Below are 15,301 nucleotides of genomic sequence, written 5' to 3'. Positions count from 1 at the left end.
AAGAATAATTTTACTGGTAATGGAGTATGGTCCAAACTTTTGGTAGCCAAATTTTCTAGTGACTTTATTATTTAGATCATAAACTCTCTTCTTTTTGCGGTGCTGGGATTAAACCCAGGGTCTCATGCACAGTAGGCAAGTATTGTACTACTGAACTACATCCTCAGCATAAACTCCCTTTGTAAATGTGTTACCAAACCCAAGCCCCACTGTACCTGTTTGTTTCAGGCGATTCCAGACAATTTTGCATTTCTGGGTGTGCTCAAGTGACATTCTCAGTAACCTTGTCTATATATACATAAAAATAACAGATAATTAATCTAAATGAAAACAACTTCATGCAAATTAATATAATTTCAAATTATATTCATTAAAATAGTTATTAGTAAGGTAATAGAAAATTATTTTTAACCAAACACTTTGCAATAAGTATAGCAATACTAACTTTCAAATGTTCTTTTCCTTATTGTACTAAGAAAATGAAGATTAACAGAAAATCTTGATCATTACCAATTTCTTTAATAATATAGAATATAAGAAAATCTTTCCCCTGGGTAGTTGTATGAGGAGCTCCATAAATAAGCTCTTCAAAAAATAACTGGTGAAAATTATAAAACATAATCATGTCAGGCTAGGGGTACAGTCCAGTAGTCCAGAGCTGGCTTAGCATGTGTGGCGCACTGGTTTTATGTCCCAAAACTTTGTTCTCTCTCCTCTCAATAAAATCGAACAAAATGCAATCACACAAAGTCACAGAAAATTGCCCAGAGGATACGTATTTATTTGCTCCCAGAACCCTGCTAGGTATCAGTGAGCAGTGAGAGCCTATGACATATGAGACATGACATGTTTAAATTAACCCTCATGGCAGTGTGATAGAAGAACTGCTTTAATCAGACACGGCCAAGCTTCCAGGCTGGGATTCCTAGGAGGTCCAAGACTGCTGGACTTAGCCTCCACTAAGATCTATTACAAACAAGCACAAGTCTTCTACTCAGACTGGATTTATGTTATAGAACTATTACAGGGCAAAAGCAAGGCAAGCTTGAATACTTGGTCTCAACTGTTCTCATCTCAATGAGCTTAGAGGAGAGTTTCTATGCCGAGAGACACAAAGCAAAAGTACCAAGGACCGTAAGTATTGCACAGTCTTCTACTCATAGAGCTGAATATCTGATATAAACCAAGCACTACTATCCTTATCCCTCAGACCTGAAACAGTGGCTCTATTCCATCTTAGTAAAAGGCATGTTATGAGCTCTGAAGTTTTCCCTAAGGAGAAGGATTTTAATTAGAACAGAGCCTAGAGAAATTCAAGTCCAAGGTAACTGTAAAAACTCTTGAAGATTTTGCTAGTGAACACAAGAGGGGACTGATAACACAAAACAATTTGAGGTTTACAGACAAACTGGGTAAATAGGCAATTATAAATGTCCTTTTCCATTCAAAGGGGCATTATTTTAAGTGGATCACACTGTAGAGAAATTTATGTCCACGAACACTAGAGAGTGAAAGAGCGAGAGAGGGCACAATCAACTAGCAAGTAGTATGTATATTAACAGAAGGCCATTTAGAAGCTTAAAAAGGAGATCAAGCTGCACAGTGCCTGTACTAAAAACTACATGAAGGTAGAAAGGAGACTAGGTGAGGAGAAGGGAGTCATCAGGAGTTGGAAGGGAAAGAAAAGTGGGTGGTGGCTGGTGAATATGATCACTATATATATATATATATATATATATATATATATATATATAATTATCAAAAAATAAAACTGTGGTTTGAATGTGAAATGTTCCCCATAGGTTCACTTGTTTGAACACTTGGTCCCCAGCTGGTGATGGTATTTGGAAAAGTTGTGGAATATTCATCAGGAGGAGTCTCACTGGAAGAAATGGATCACTGGGAACAGACCTTAATGTTTTATAGCCCAGCCCCACTTCCTGTTTACTGTCTGCTTCCTGACTGTGGTTGTAATGTGACAAGCTTATTCTCTTGCTCCTGCCACTCTGCCTTCTTGCCTGCTGCAGTGAGAAGCAATGTTAAATGTTGGAGGCTATTGTTCATGTTTTCACTCCCCTAGACAACTTTGTTTGGCCCAATTTCACTAGATATGCTTGATCACATGTGGGTGGGAGGTACATGGACAGGAAATAAGTCAGAATATATTCTTGTCCCTGATTGGGTATGAGATGGGAGTCATGATGGCTGTATACAGGCAGGGGGCATGCCAAGATATCTGCTTGCCCCTATTAGACTTGGTGGGAAATTTGATGTCCTTTTAAAGCCTCGGCAAAGTTTGACTAATGCCCATTTTTCTGGGAATCCAGGAATGGACCTGACTAGAGGTGATCCTCCTCTGGCCAGTATTTAATTAAAGATACTTCAAATTTGGCTCAAAATTGTGGTGGTGGTCTTATTCCTGCCGGGTGTGATTAACTCTGCCACATCTGCTTGCCATAGTAGACTGTGTCTCTCTGGAACTGTAAGCCTGAATAAAGTCCTTCTCCCTTAAGTAAAATTCCTTAAGTCAGGGCATTTTATCACAGCAAAAGAAACATAACAGAGAAATTGGTACTGGGAAGTGGGACTGCTATTGTGATAAACTTGACTGTGTGAATCATAGGCCTTTGGGAGTATTTTACACCAGAAATGTGTAAGAGTTTGAAACTTTGAGCTAGAAAAGCCCTTAAATGCAGATCTTAAAGGACAATTCTAATAGGAGTTTGGAAGAACAGAAAGCATAGAATAATGTGAACTATGGAAGACTAGCTTAAGAGGTTTTGGAGGGTGATGGGGCTCTTTTTGGGCTAGAAGCCATGTAGTTTTATTTACATAAATAATCAGGCTGCATTATGCCCTTGTCCCAAGAACTTAAGTGAAGTTGAATTTAAGTTATAGCCTAACTTGTTTGGTAGAGGATATGTCATAGTTGCTACTCACTGCTCTCATTTTAGGAAAGATAAAGTGGAATAAAAAGAAAATTTAAAATGTGAAGTTTGGTGAGGAAAGTTGTATGAAAACGTTTAAAGTTGTGAACAAAGAAAATGTAGATGATAAAGCATCTGTAATTGTTAAAGAGTTTAATTTCATTAAAAAGAAATCTCCTTTTCTGCACAGAGACAATAATGTAGGTGCCTTGAGGTTAAGACTCCGCTCATCAAAAGATCTAATGTATGAAAATGAGAATGTATTTTAAAGGAGAAAAGATAAACTCACAATGCCAAAAGGGTTTCCTGTTCTGGAAATCAACTGTCTAGAGAAGTGTTTCTCCAGGGTTAGCAAACAAAAGCTGATGCAATTGTGATTCAAGGGGACCAAGCTTCACCCTAAGATCAAAGGGAAATCTGGCACTGTCATTCATGTGGTAGCCGTTTTGCAGGCATGAAAGTTACAAAACTGAGAGGGTCATTAAGTTTTGCACCACAGTTCTAGAGAGCCGCTGCGGACAAGCAACATGCTCCAGAGTCAGAGTCCCTTTAAAGAGGTCTTGAAAGGCCACTGCAGGAAGGAACCAGGACCATAAATGCCCACTGATGAATGTTGCATATATAGAGTAGAGCCGAACCAAGAGAAAGGCAGCAGAGCTGGAGGGTCAGGGCTAACTAAACTAAGCCCATTGGAACTGAGATGATTCCGTTCTGACTTACAGATGCCAGACATAGAGCTGCAGGATTCGATGTTGCTGTGCTGGCTTTTGGTGTTGCTTGGTATTCGTACAATCTTTGCGTGCTACTCCATTTTGGAATTGAAATGTATCTTCTGTGCCATTGTATGTTGGAATTACGTAATTTCTTTTTTACAGAAGGTCACAGCTAAGATATTGCCTCCATTATCAGAAAATACTTTAGATTTTGGACTTTTGAACAATGTTGGGGCTGTTAAAGATTACAGAAACTTCTGAAGTTGGATTGAATGTCATTAAAACATGGCCATGAAAAAATGGAGACCAGGAGCATAATGTGGTTTGAATAGGAAATGCTTCCCATAAGGCCAAATGTTTGAATACTTAGACCCTATTTGGTAGCACTGTTTGGGAAAGGTGTGGAACCTTTAACAGGCTGGAGATTTGTTGAAGGAAGGTAGTCACTAGGTGTGGACCTTAATACATTATAGCCAGGCTCAATTTTCTATTCATTCGCTGTTTCCTAAGCGTGGATACAATGTGACCAACAAGCCTTCTGATACTGCCAGCATGCCTTTCCTGCCTTCTACCATGTCTTCCTTGCCAGGATGAACCATACTGCCCTGGAACTGTAAGCCAAAGTAAACCATTCTCCCTTAAGTTGCTTTTGTCAGAAAAGCAACAGAAAACTAATATAAAAATAGAACTTAAAAAATAAATAACAGAGGACGATTAGGGAAAAGATATGATGTGAAAACACTGCCATGATATAAAACCACTGCCATCTCCTTTCAGGAAGATGGGTCACGATGTTTTCACAAGCAACGATTACTCTCTGTGGAGTAAAAATTGAGCCACTGTACTATGGGGGCAAATAGAGCTCAATGGACTAGTCTAGTCAATTCAGTAAACAATTACAAAAAATGAACTAACAGGGGTTGGAGATAGAAATTAGTTAAGAACATTTGCTGCTCTTGTGGAGGACCTAAATTTGATTTCCAGAATGCATAAAGCAGCTCACAACTGCCTGTATTCTAGTTCCCATTTCTGGCCTCCAAGAGCACCAGGCAAGTATGTAGTGCACATGCAGGCAGACATTCAAACACATAAAAAATAGAAATGACTTTGTAAAGGCCCAGATGTTAAACTAGACACATATTTCAAAGCAGCTATTTTAAATATACTTAGATAACTAAAGGAAATCACATTTAAAGAAGGAAGGTATGCTAAGAATACCCATCAAATATAGCTCAATAAAGTCATATAAATTATAAAAGTAATCAAATAGAAATTCTAGAATCAAAAATACAGTTGAACAATTCTTTAGAGATCTTGAAAGAACAATATTCAACTTCATTTGGAAAAACAAAAAAGCCAGGATAGCTAAACAATTCTGTAAAATAAAAGAATTTGGATTTAGAGATTCTGGAGGTATCACCATCTCTTATCTCAAGCTCTACTACAGAACTATAGCAATAAAAACCACATAGTATTGGCATAAAAATAAACAGGTTGATCAACTGAATCAAATCAAAGACCCAGGAATAAATCTACATACCTATGATTTTCAACAAAGAAGTCAATAATTTTCAATGCTGAAAATGTTGAAAGCATCTTCAACAAATGGTGCTGTCCTAACTAGATGTCAGCATGTAGAAGAATGCTAATCAATCTATATCTATCACCCCGCAAAAACTCAAGGCCAAGTGAATCAAAGACCTCAACATATATCCATATATACTGAACCTGATAGAAGAGTCAATGGAAAACAATCTCAAACACATTGGTAAAGGAAACATTTTCTGAATAGAACACCAGTAGCACAGATACTAATATTGACAACTAATAAATGGGATTGGATCTCATGAAACTGAAAAGATTCTGTAAGGCAAAGCATACCATTAATAGAACAAAACAGCAGTCTACAGAATGGGAAAAGATTTCTACCAACTCCACATCTAACAGAATGCTGATTTCCAAAATATATAAAGACTCAAGAAACTAGATATCAACAAACCAAATAATCCAATTAAAAATGGAGTACAGATCTAAACAGAGAATTCTTAACAGAAGAATCTCAAATGGCTGAGAAACACTTAAGGAGACACTTAGCCATAAATCAAAATGACTGAAATTCCATCTTATGCCAGTCAGAATGGCTAAGATTGAAAGCCCAAGTGACAAGTCATGTTTGAGAACATGTGGAACAAGAATACTCCTCCTACCTCAGGACACAGCAATTCCACTCTTGGGAATATACCCAAGAGATGCCCAATCATATGGCAAAAGCATTTGTTCAACTATGTTCATAGCAGCACTATTTGTAATAGCCAGAACCTGGAAACAACCTAGGTGCCCCTCAATAGAAGAACGGATAAAGAAGGTATGGCACATAAACACTTTAGAGTTCTACTCAGCGGTAAAAAAAACAATGACATCTTGAATTTTGCATGCAAATGGATGGAAATAGAAAACACTATCCTAAGTGAGGAAACCCAGACCCAAAAAGATGAATATGGTATGTATTCACTCATAAATGGATTCTAGCCATAAATAAAAGACATTGAGCCTATAATTCGTGATTCTAGAGAAGGTAAATAAGAAGGTAAATCCAAAGAATAACATATAGTTGTCCTCCTGGATATTAGAAGTGGACAAGATTGCGGGACAGGGGTTGGGAGCACGGGGGTGGGGGTGGGGTGGGGATAAGGGGAGATGGGGAGAGAGAAGGGAGAAGGGGAGGTTGAGGAGAGCTTGAGAGAATGGGATGGTTGGGATGGAGGAGGGGTGGATGAGGGAGCAGGGAAGTAGATATCTTAATTAAGGGAGCCATTTTAAGGTTGGCAAGATACTTGATTCTGGAGGGGTTCCCAGGTGTCCAAGGAGATGTCCCCAGCTTGTTCCTTGGGCAGCAGAGGAGAGGGTGCCTGAACTGGCCACACTGACGAATATCTTGCATATCACCACAGAACCTTCATCCGGCGACGGATGGGGATAGAGACAGAAACCCACATTGGAGCACTGGACTGAGCTCCCAAGGTCCATATGAAGAGCAGAAGGAGGGAGAACTTGAGCAAGGAAGTCAGGACCGCGAGGGGTGCGTCCACCCACTGAGACGGCGGGACTGATCTAACGGGAGCTCACCAAGGCCAGTTGGACTGGAACTGATGGAGCATGGGATCAAACCGGACTCTCTGAATGTGGCTGATGGTGGAGGCTGACAGAGAAGTCAAGGACAATGGCGCTAGGTTTTGAGTCTACCGCATGGACGGGCTTTGTGGGAGCCTAGTCTGTTTGGATGCTCACCTTCCTGGACCTGGGTGGAGGGGGGAGGACCTTGGACTCCCCATAGGGTAGGGAACCCTGACTGCTCCTTGGACTGGAGAGGGAGGGGTGGGGAAGTGGAGGAAAGTGGGAGGAGGAGAGGGGATGGAAATTTTAAATAAAAAATAAATAAATTAAAAATAAAATAAAATATATCAGAACCAATTAAAAAAAAAGAATACTCCTCCACTGCTGGTGGAAGTGCAAACTTGTACAGCCACTTTGGAAATCAGTGTGGTGGTTTCTCAGAAAACTGGGAATCAATCTATTAAAAGACCCAGCTATACCAATCTTAGGCATATAGCCAAAGGATGCTCAGTCATACCACAAAGGCATTTGCTCAACTACGTTCATAGCAACTTTACTTGCAATAGCCAGAATCTGAAAACAACCTAGATGTCCCTCAACTGAGGAATGGATAAAGAAAATGTGGTACATTCACACAATGGTACATTTAGCTGTTAAAAACAATGACAACAGAAAATTTGAAGGCAAATGAATAGAACTAGGAAAAACTATCCTGAGTGAGGTAACCCACACTGAGAAAAACAAACATGGCTATTACCTGTAAAATAAAGGATAACCATATTACAATCCACAGACCCAGAGAGGTTAGGTAACAATGAAGGTTCATGGGGGGCATCTAGATCTCCCTGGGAAGGGGAAATAAAAGAAATTTTGTGCGTGGACTGAGGGTGGGTGAGGATGGGAACATGAATGATCAGGTGAGGGTAGGAAGGGAGAGTACTGAAAGAGACTACTGGAAGGAAGAGGCATTTTAGGGTCAGGTAAAAACCTGGCACAAGGGGATCTCCCAGGAATCTATAAGAAAGACCCCATCTTAGCAACAGCAATAGCAGATAAGTAGCCTGAACTGGCCATCTCCTGTGACCAGATTGGTGCCTAGCCCAATAGTCAGCAAAGAGGCTTCATCCAGCAACTGATGGAAACAGATGCAGACCCACAGTCAAAAACTGGATGGAGTTCTGAGAATCCTGCAGAAGGATTGTAAGATTAAGAGGGGTCAAGGACATCACAGGAAAACTCATAAGAATCAACTAACTTGAACTCATAGGGGCTCACAGAGACTAAACCGACAATCAGGGGGCCTACATGAGACTGACCTAGGCTCTCTGCTATATGTTACAGCTGTGTAGATTGGTTCTTTTGTGGGACTCTTGACAGTGGGAGCAGGGGCTGTCTCTGACTCTTGCTGGTTTTTGGGACCCTATTATCCTAGGTTGCCTTGCCTAGGCTTAATACATAAAGAGGTGCTTAGACTTACTGCAACTTGATATGCCATGCTTTGCTGATGCTCATGGGAGACTTGCCCCTTCCTAACCAGAAGGAGGAATGGACTGGGGGTGGGAAGAGAGAAGGGATGTGGGGGAGGATTGGGAAGAAAAGAAGGTGGGGAAACTGCAGCAGGGATGCAAAATAAATAAATCAGTTTATTTATTTAAAAAATACAGTTGAAATTCAAATTTGTGAGAAAAGCAACATTCGGTGTGAGTTGACAGAAGCAGCAACCAGTAAACAAAAATGTTTTTAAAAGTGATTATTGAGCTGGAGGGACACCTTAGAAGTAGAATGTGTGCTTAGCATGTACAGGTCTTGGGTTCAATCTCTAGTACCAAAACTAGCAAATAAAGCTGTTATATTATTCATTTAAGCTGTACACACATACACACACACACACACGCGCGCGCATGTGTATACTGTTCTATTACTGGACTTCTTTTTTTTTTACTGGACTTCTTATACATAGAAATGTAATACACTTAACAATAATAGCACAGAAGAGGCAGGTGGGAGCAAAGCTGTTTTCAGAGAAGGAAATGAGGCCATATGGTAATTCAAGGCCACAGGAAGAGGTGAAAAAATTGAAATGGTAAACAAGAAAAATAAAAAAACTATAATATAAACTTCCTTAATTTCTTCAAAAAGCATACAATTATATAAAGTATTATCATAAAATATATCTGCCATGCTTGAAATACATATAAAAGTAATATGTGTAATAGAATAAAAAGGGAGAAAGAACCAGAATTAACATGAATAACATTTCTGCATCATACTAAAATTGAATTTGTAATACAAAGTAGAGTCAGATAAATTAAAATCTACATTTTTTTATTCCTAGAGCAATCATTAACAACAACCACCCCCCTGCGTACTCAATGCAAAAGAAAGTAAACAATGAGAATAAAGACACATGAGTGGTTAAGAGCACTCCATGTTCTTGCAGAAGACCTAGGTTGGGTTCCCAGCACTCACATCAGGTAGCTCACTACCCCCTGGAACTAGTTCCAGGAGATCTGATGCCTTCTTTTGCGCTTTGTGCACATATACATAAATAAAAAATAAGGAAAATACATGTGAGACAAAATAAAATGGTAGAAGATTTGACTATAAGATAATATCAATTGTCAATGTGTTAAAACTATGAAATAAGAGACAGAAGTTGCCACACTAGTTTAAAATATAATTTATATTCTGCCTATAGGAGATAAGCACCATATCTAGAGACACAGGATGAAAATAAAAGGATGAGAGCTTGGGATGGTGGTGCACTTGGGAGGCAGAGGCAGGTGGATTTCTGTGAGTTTTAGGCCAGCCTGGTCTACAAAGTGAGTTCCAGGACAACCAGAGATGTTATACAGAGAAAACCTCTCCTAAAAAACTGAAAATAAAAAGATGGAAAAAGACTATGAGTTAGATATTTTAACATCTCTATAAACAATAAAACTAGGAAAAACATCATCAAAGGTATATAATATTTAATACCCATAAAATATGTACCTAACAAATACAATCAAACATGCCATCAATCTAATGTCAACATATATGCTCAAAATGAAAACATTCACACAAATATTTGTATGTTTATTAAGACTTCATAATTTTTTTTGGTTTTTTGAGACAGGGTTTCTCTGTGGCTTTGGAGCCTGTCCTGGAACTAGCTCTTGTAGACCAGGCTGGTCTCGAACTCACAGAGATCCGCCTGCCTCTGCCTCCCGAGTGCTGGGATTAAAGGCGTGCGCCACCACAGCCCGGCTAAGACTTCATAATTTTTTAAAAAATGTTTTATTTTATGTGTATGAATGTTTGTTTGCATGCATGCGTGTATATGCTTAGATGCTTGATATCCATGTGGTCAAAAACAGGGAGTCAGAGTCCCTGGATCTGGAGTTACAGACAGTTGTGAGCCATCATGTGGGTGTTGGAAATAAATCTGGGTCCTCTGCAAGAGTAGCAAGTGCTTCTAACAACAAAAAAAAAAACCCACCATCTTCCCAGACTTGAGATATTATTAACAATATTTGAAAATTGGAAACAACCCGAGTGTCCATCAATGAACGAGTGAATAATGAAAATGTGCTTTATCCAGACAATACAATGTTATTCAGCTATAAGGTGTGAAATACTGATCCCTACTAAGAAACAGAATCTGAACCTTTATTTATTTATTTATTTATTTACAAAGGATCCAATCAGAAGACTACAAGTCTTCAGTTTCTCTCCTCCCTGCCAATTCCCAAATAACCACTCAGAGGCTTAATATTACTTATAAATGCTTGGCTGATAGCTCAGGCTTGTTACTAGCTAACTCTTACTCATATTTCTTACCTATGCTTTGCCACTTGGCTCATGACTTGTTACCTCATTTTCTATATGTCCTGCTTCCTCGGCAGCTGGCTGGCATCTCCCAGACTCTGCCCTTCCTCCTCCCAGAGTTCTCTGTGTCTGGCTGTCCTGTCTGTTACTCCTTTCCTGGCTACCAATACGTCAGTTTCTTTTTTCTTTTAAAAGCGTGTTGCCCAGGCTGGCCTCAAACTTGTGATCCTCCTGCCTCTGCCTCTGCCTCCTTCAGCAAATCCTACTGGCATGTGCCATCACAACTGGCAGTATGTCAGTTTTTTTATTAACCAATGAGAGTAATACATATTCACAGTGTACAGAAGGATTATTTCACATAGAAGTGATAGGATTAAAGGGAAGGTTATTGAATCTACTTTAATTAAAAAATTATTAATTTTAAATATTTTACATTGGTATATATTTTGGCTTATTAATACAAATTTAAAGTTAATTTTGTTACACTATATATGTATTTCTATTCTTGTTTGGGATATTATGTTTATGCAGCTCATTTAAAAATGTAATATATACTTAATAAATATAGATTAATAGTTATTTTAATAGTCAAATTTATAGTCATGTTAGATATGCTTTCAATGTCATTCTAATTAATCTTTACCAAAAAATCAAGAGTCAGATATCGGGGTAAGAACCTGGAAGATCAGAGGAGCAGGAAGCAGCTACTAGTGCTCTTCCATCCAAAAGAACCAAGATGCTCTCTCTGCCCCACCTTACTACTTCTTGTCTCCTCTCTGTCTACAGTCCTCCAAACCTCTATGGTTAATTTAGGTCAGTTAGTGGCTAGCTCTGTCCTCTGACTCCAAGCAAGTTTTTTTTATTTTTATTTAAAATATTTTATTTTCATTTTACATACCACAGTTCCCCTTCCCTTCCGTCTTCCCACTCGCCTCTCTCTTTCCCCCACCTACTCCTCAGAAAGTGTAAGGCCTCCCATGGGGAGTAAATAAAATCTGGCACATTAAGTTGAGGCAGGACCAAACCCCTCCCCCACCATGGAGACTGAGCAACATATCCCTCTATAGGGAATGGGCTCTAAAAAGCCACTTCATGTAACTAGGGATAAATCCTGGTCCCACTGCCAGTGGGCCCACAGACTGACCAAGCCACACACTGTTACTCACATTTAGAGGGCCTAGTTCAGTCCAATGGAGGCTCCCCAGCTATCAGTCTAGAGTCAGTGAGTTCCTACTAGCTTGGGTCAGCTATTTCTGTGGATTTCCCCATCATGATTTTGACCCCTTTGCTCATATTATCCCTTCTTCCTCTCTACGGCTGGACTCCAGGAGACCGGCCCAGTGCTTGGCTGTGGATCTCTGCCTATGGTTCCATCAATTACTGGATGATGTTCTATGGTGACAGTTAGGGTGGTCATCAATCTGATTATAGAGGAAGGCCAGTTCAGACATCTTCTCCACTATTGCTTGTAGTTTTAGCTGGGGTCATCCTTGTGGATTCCTGGGAGTTTCCCTAAGTACCAGGTTTCTCCCTATCTCCATAATGGCTCCATCTATCAAGATATCTCTTTCCTTGCCAAGCAAGCTTTATTTGTCAGAACACAATCAAAATATCACATATTTCCCCATTTTTTCTAAATAAAAAGCAAAGGTTTTAATTAAGATAGTAAAACTATATACAATAAATAGAATAACTATGTACAAAATATACAGATAAGAATTATATTAACAATGTCAAGTCCATTTACCGTTGACAAATTCAGAGAAAATATTCCATTGTCTATCCTATCTTGGTGAGTTTAAAGTTTGTTTCTTTTGGGGGGTAGAGTGAGGGAGATGTCAGCCAGCTGCTGAGGAAGCAGGATGTAAAGAAAATGAAGTAGCAAGCCATGAGCTACATGGCGAAGCATAGATAAGAAATATGAGTTAATTTAAGTCTAAGTGTTAGCTAATAACAAGCCTGAGCTATCAGCCTGTCATCTTTTTATTAACCAAAGAGAATAATACATACATATTCACAGTGCATAGGATTATTCCACAGCACAAGTCATATTATTAGATTTACATAAAAAGCTCGCAATAGGCAAACAATATGGACAGAAAGTAGATTACTGGTTGCTTAGAGCTGGTGACAATGATGAGGAGTACCAGCTAATGGGTAAAAAAATTCTTTTTAGAATGATAAAAAGATTCTAAAGTTAGATATTGTTGATAGTTGTACAGCTCAAAATATACTAAAAAGTATTAAAATGTACACACAAATGGATGGTTTGGGATGGAGATAAAGCTTGGTGGCAGCATATGTGCCTAGAATGCACAGGCCCTGAGATTAATTCTCAACAATGTCCAAAAGCAAAACAAATGGGTGAATTACATACAGGATATATGAATTATACCTCACCAAGTCTATTAAAATTTAGATGGAAAGATCTCCCAAGTTCATAACAGTAAAAATGGCCATCCTACCAAAAGCAATCTAAAGATTCAATGCGATTCCCATCAAAATCCCAACACAATACTCTAAAGTCCTTGAAAGGACAATTTTCAGCTACATATAGAAACACAAAATATTTCAGAATACCTAAAACAATCATGTATGATTAAAGAACTGCTTGAAGTATTAATCCCTATCCTCAAATTTTACTACAGAGTTATAGTAACAAAAACAACATGATATTGACACAAAACAGAAATCAAATGAAAGATCCAGACATATCCATACACCTATGGATACCTGTTTATGCAAAGAAGCCAGAAATATTATTACTTTGGAAAAAAGACAGCATTGAAGATGCTGATCAAACTGGATGGTTGCATATAGAAGGATCCAAATCTATACTTACCACCCCACACAAAACTCAACCCAAAATGGATCAAAGACTTCAATATAAAACCAGATACATTAAGCCTTATAGAAAAGAAAGTTTGGAATAATCTTCAATGCATTGGCACACGAGACAACTTTCTGAACAGAACACTGAAAGCACAGGAACTAAGATAAACAATTAATTAACGGACCTCACAAAACTTAAAAGCTTCTGTAAGGTAAAGAACACTCATATAGACAAAGCAGTAATGTACAGAATGGGAAAAGATGTTTACCAACTCCATATCTGATAAAGGGAAAATATCAAAATATATAAAAAACTCAGAAACTAGGTATTAAGAAAATTATTCACTTAAAAAAATGGGATATACATCTACAAGGAGAATTCTCAAAATAGAAAACTCAAATGGCTGAAAAGTACTTAAAGAAATGTTCAACATTCTGAGTCATCAGGAAAATGCAAATAAAAACTACTTTGAGATTTCATCTTACACCTCTCATAATGGCTAAGATCAAAAACATAGTGACAGTTCATGCAGGAAAGGATGTGGAGTAAGGGGAACATTCCTTCATTGCTGTTGGTACCATAAACTTGTTGGCAAAATTTCCCGCGTGGCAACTTAATCTGTCTGTATCCATTGGGATAGATAGTTTAACGTACCCAGACTGAACTAAAAAGGAGTAACTTTTAAAAAGTTCCAAGTATCATGAGGAGAACATGTTATATTAGTTTCTTTTGTCAGTTCTGTAATAAAGAAGCAACTTACGGAACAAAGAGTTTATTCTGGCTTACAGTTTATGAGGAAACAGTCCATCATGTTGAAGAAGGCATGGCAGCAGGGGCAGGAGGCAGCTGGTTACACTGTACATCAGAGGGAAAGCAGATAGTGCTGGATGCTGGTTCTCAGCTACTTTTCTCTTTTTAATGCAAGTCTGGGATCCCAGTTTATGGTATGGTATTACTCACATTTAGGGCTGGTTCTCCCACCTTAGTTAACTAATCTAGGCAGTCCCTCACAGATCTGCCCAGAGGCTTGTCTCTTTGGTAATTCTAGGTCCTGTTAAGTTGGCAACATTAACCATCACATGGTACTGCTATTTTCAGTAAAGCAAAAGTGCATATAGAGAATAAAATTACATTCACCTTTATTTTTTAAGAAGTTAAATTCTTGCCTAGTTTTTTACTGGGGAAGTCAGATTATTTTCTTTTCTATTCTTTTTTAATGGAAAAGATTTCTTACAGGGGCTCATTTACCCTCATGAACAAGGACATCTCTGTATGTCTAGTATCTAGTAAGAAATTGATGTGCAAATTTTTTCTTTTAATTCCATGTGTATAAATGTTTTGTTTGTGTAACTTGTGCATGCTTGATGCCCATAGAAAATAGAAGAGGAACTTTGATCCCCTTGGAACTGGTGTTACAGATGGTTGTGAGCAACCATGAAGGTGCTGGGAATCAAACCTGGATCCACTGGGAAAGCAGCCAGTGCCCTTAACCACTGAGCGATCTCTCCAGCCTCTCAAATGTTTTTTGAGCTGAACTCAAAAAAGGAACACAAAGAAATGTAACAGGCCCCAGACCTTACTATGTCCCCCAGATCTTAGCACAACTGACTCCATGATTAAAGAACCATTCAGGCTATAAAACTCAGCACATAGACAGTACTACCTGTCAAAACTAAAAGAAAGATCTAATCCATCAAAGTCCACAGTTAATAGGAAAGCCTGTAAATGTACTAGCCTTGTTTTTGGCTTCTATAGTTATGCTTTTGGTTAACTATTCTTGGTAAATGAAATATGTCAACTCAGAGCATGGTTTTTGTACTTAAAAGCTCACCCCGAGAAAGGCTCGGGGCTCCACTGAAATCCTAGACACCTAATGTAGTCTCCAACCAGTAAAGGCTTTCTAT

At 38.6% G+C, this 15,301-nt stretch overlaps 1 protein-coding gene across 1 annotated transcript in view; it reads right to left on the bottom strand.

Annotated features, from left to right (window-relative positions):
* Positions 1-15,301, bottom strand: part of Tex11 (testis expressed 11) — a 277,507-nt gene that overhangs the window by 47,918 nt on the left and 214,288 nt on the right. Inside the window, exon 24 of the mRNA XM_075957716.1 lies at positions 216-288. Within this exon, the coding sequence (XP_075813831.1) occupies positions 216-288 (73 nt within the window). The remainder of the gene's footprint in view (positions 1-215; positions 289-15,301) is intronic.

Source organism: Microtus pennsylvanicus, chromosome X (genome assembly GCF_037038515.1).
Source record: "Microtus pennsylvanicus isolate mMicPen1 chromosome X, mMicPen1.hap1, whole genome shotgun sequence".
Lineage (NCBI taxonomy): Eukaryota > Metazoa > Chordata > Mammalia > Rodentia > Cricetidae > Microtus > Microtus pennsylvanicus.
This window is presented reverse-complemented; position numbering and strand designations above follow the sequence as displayed.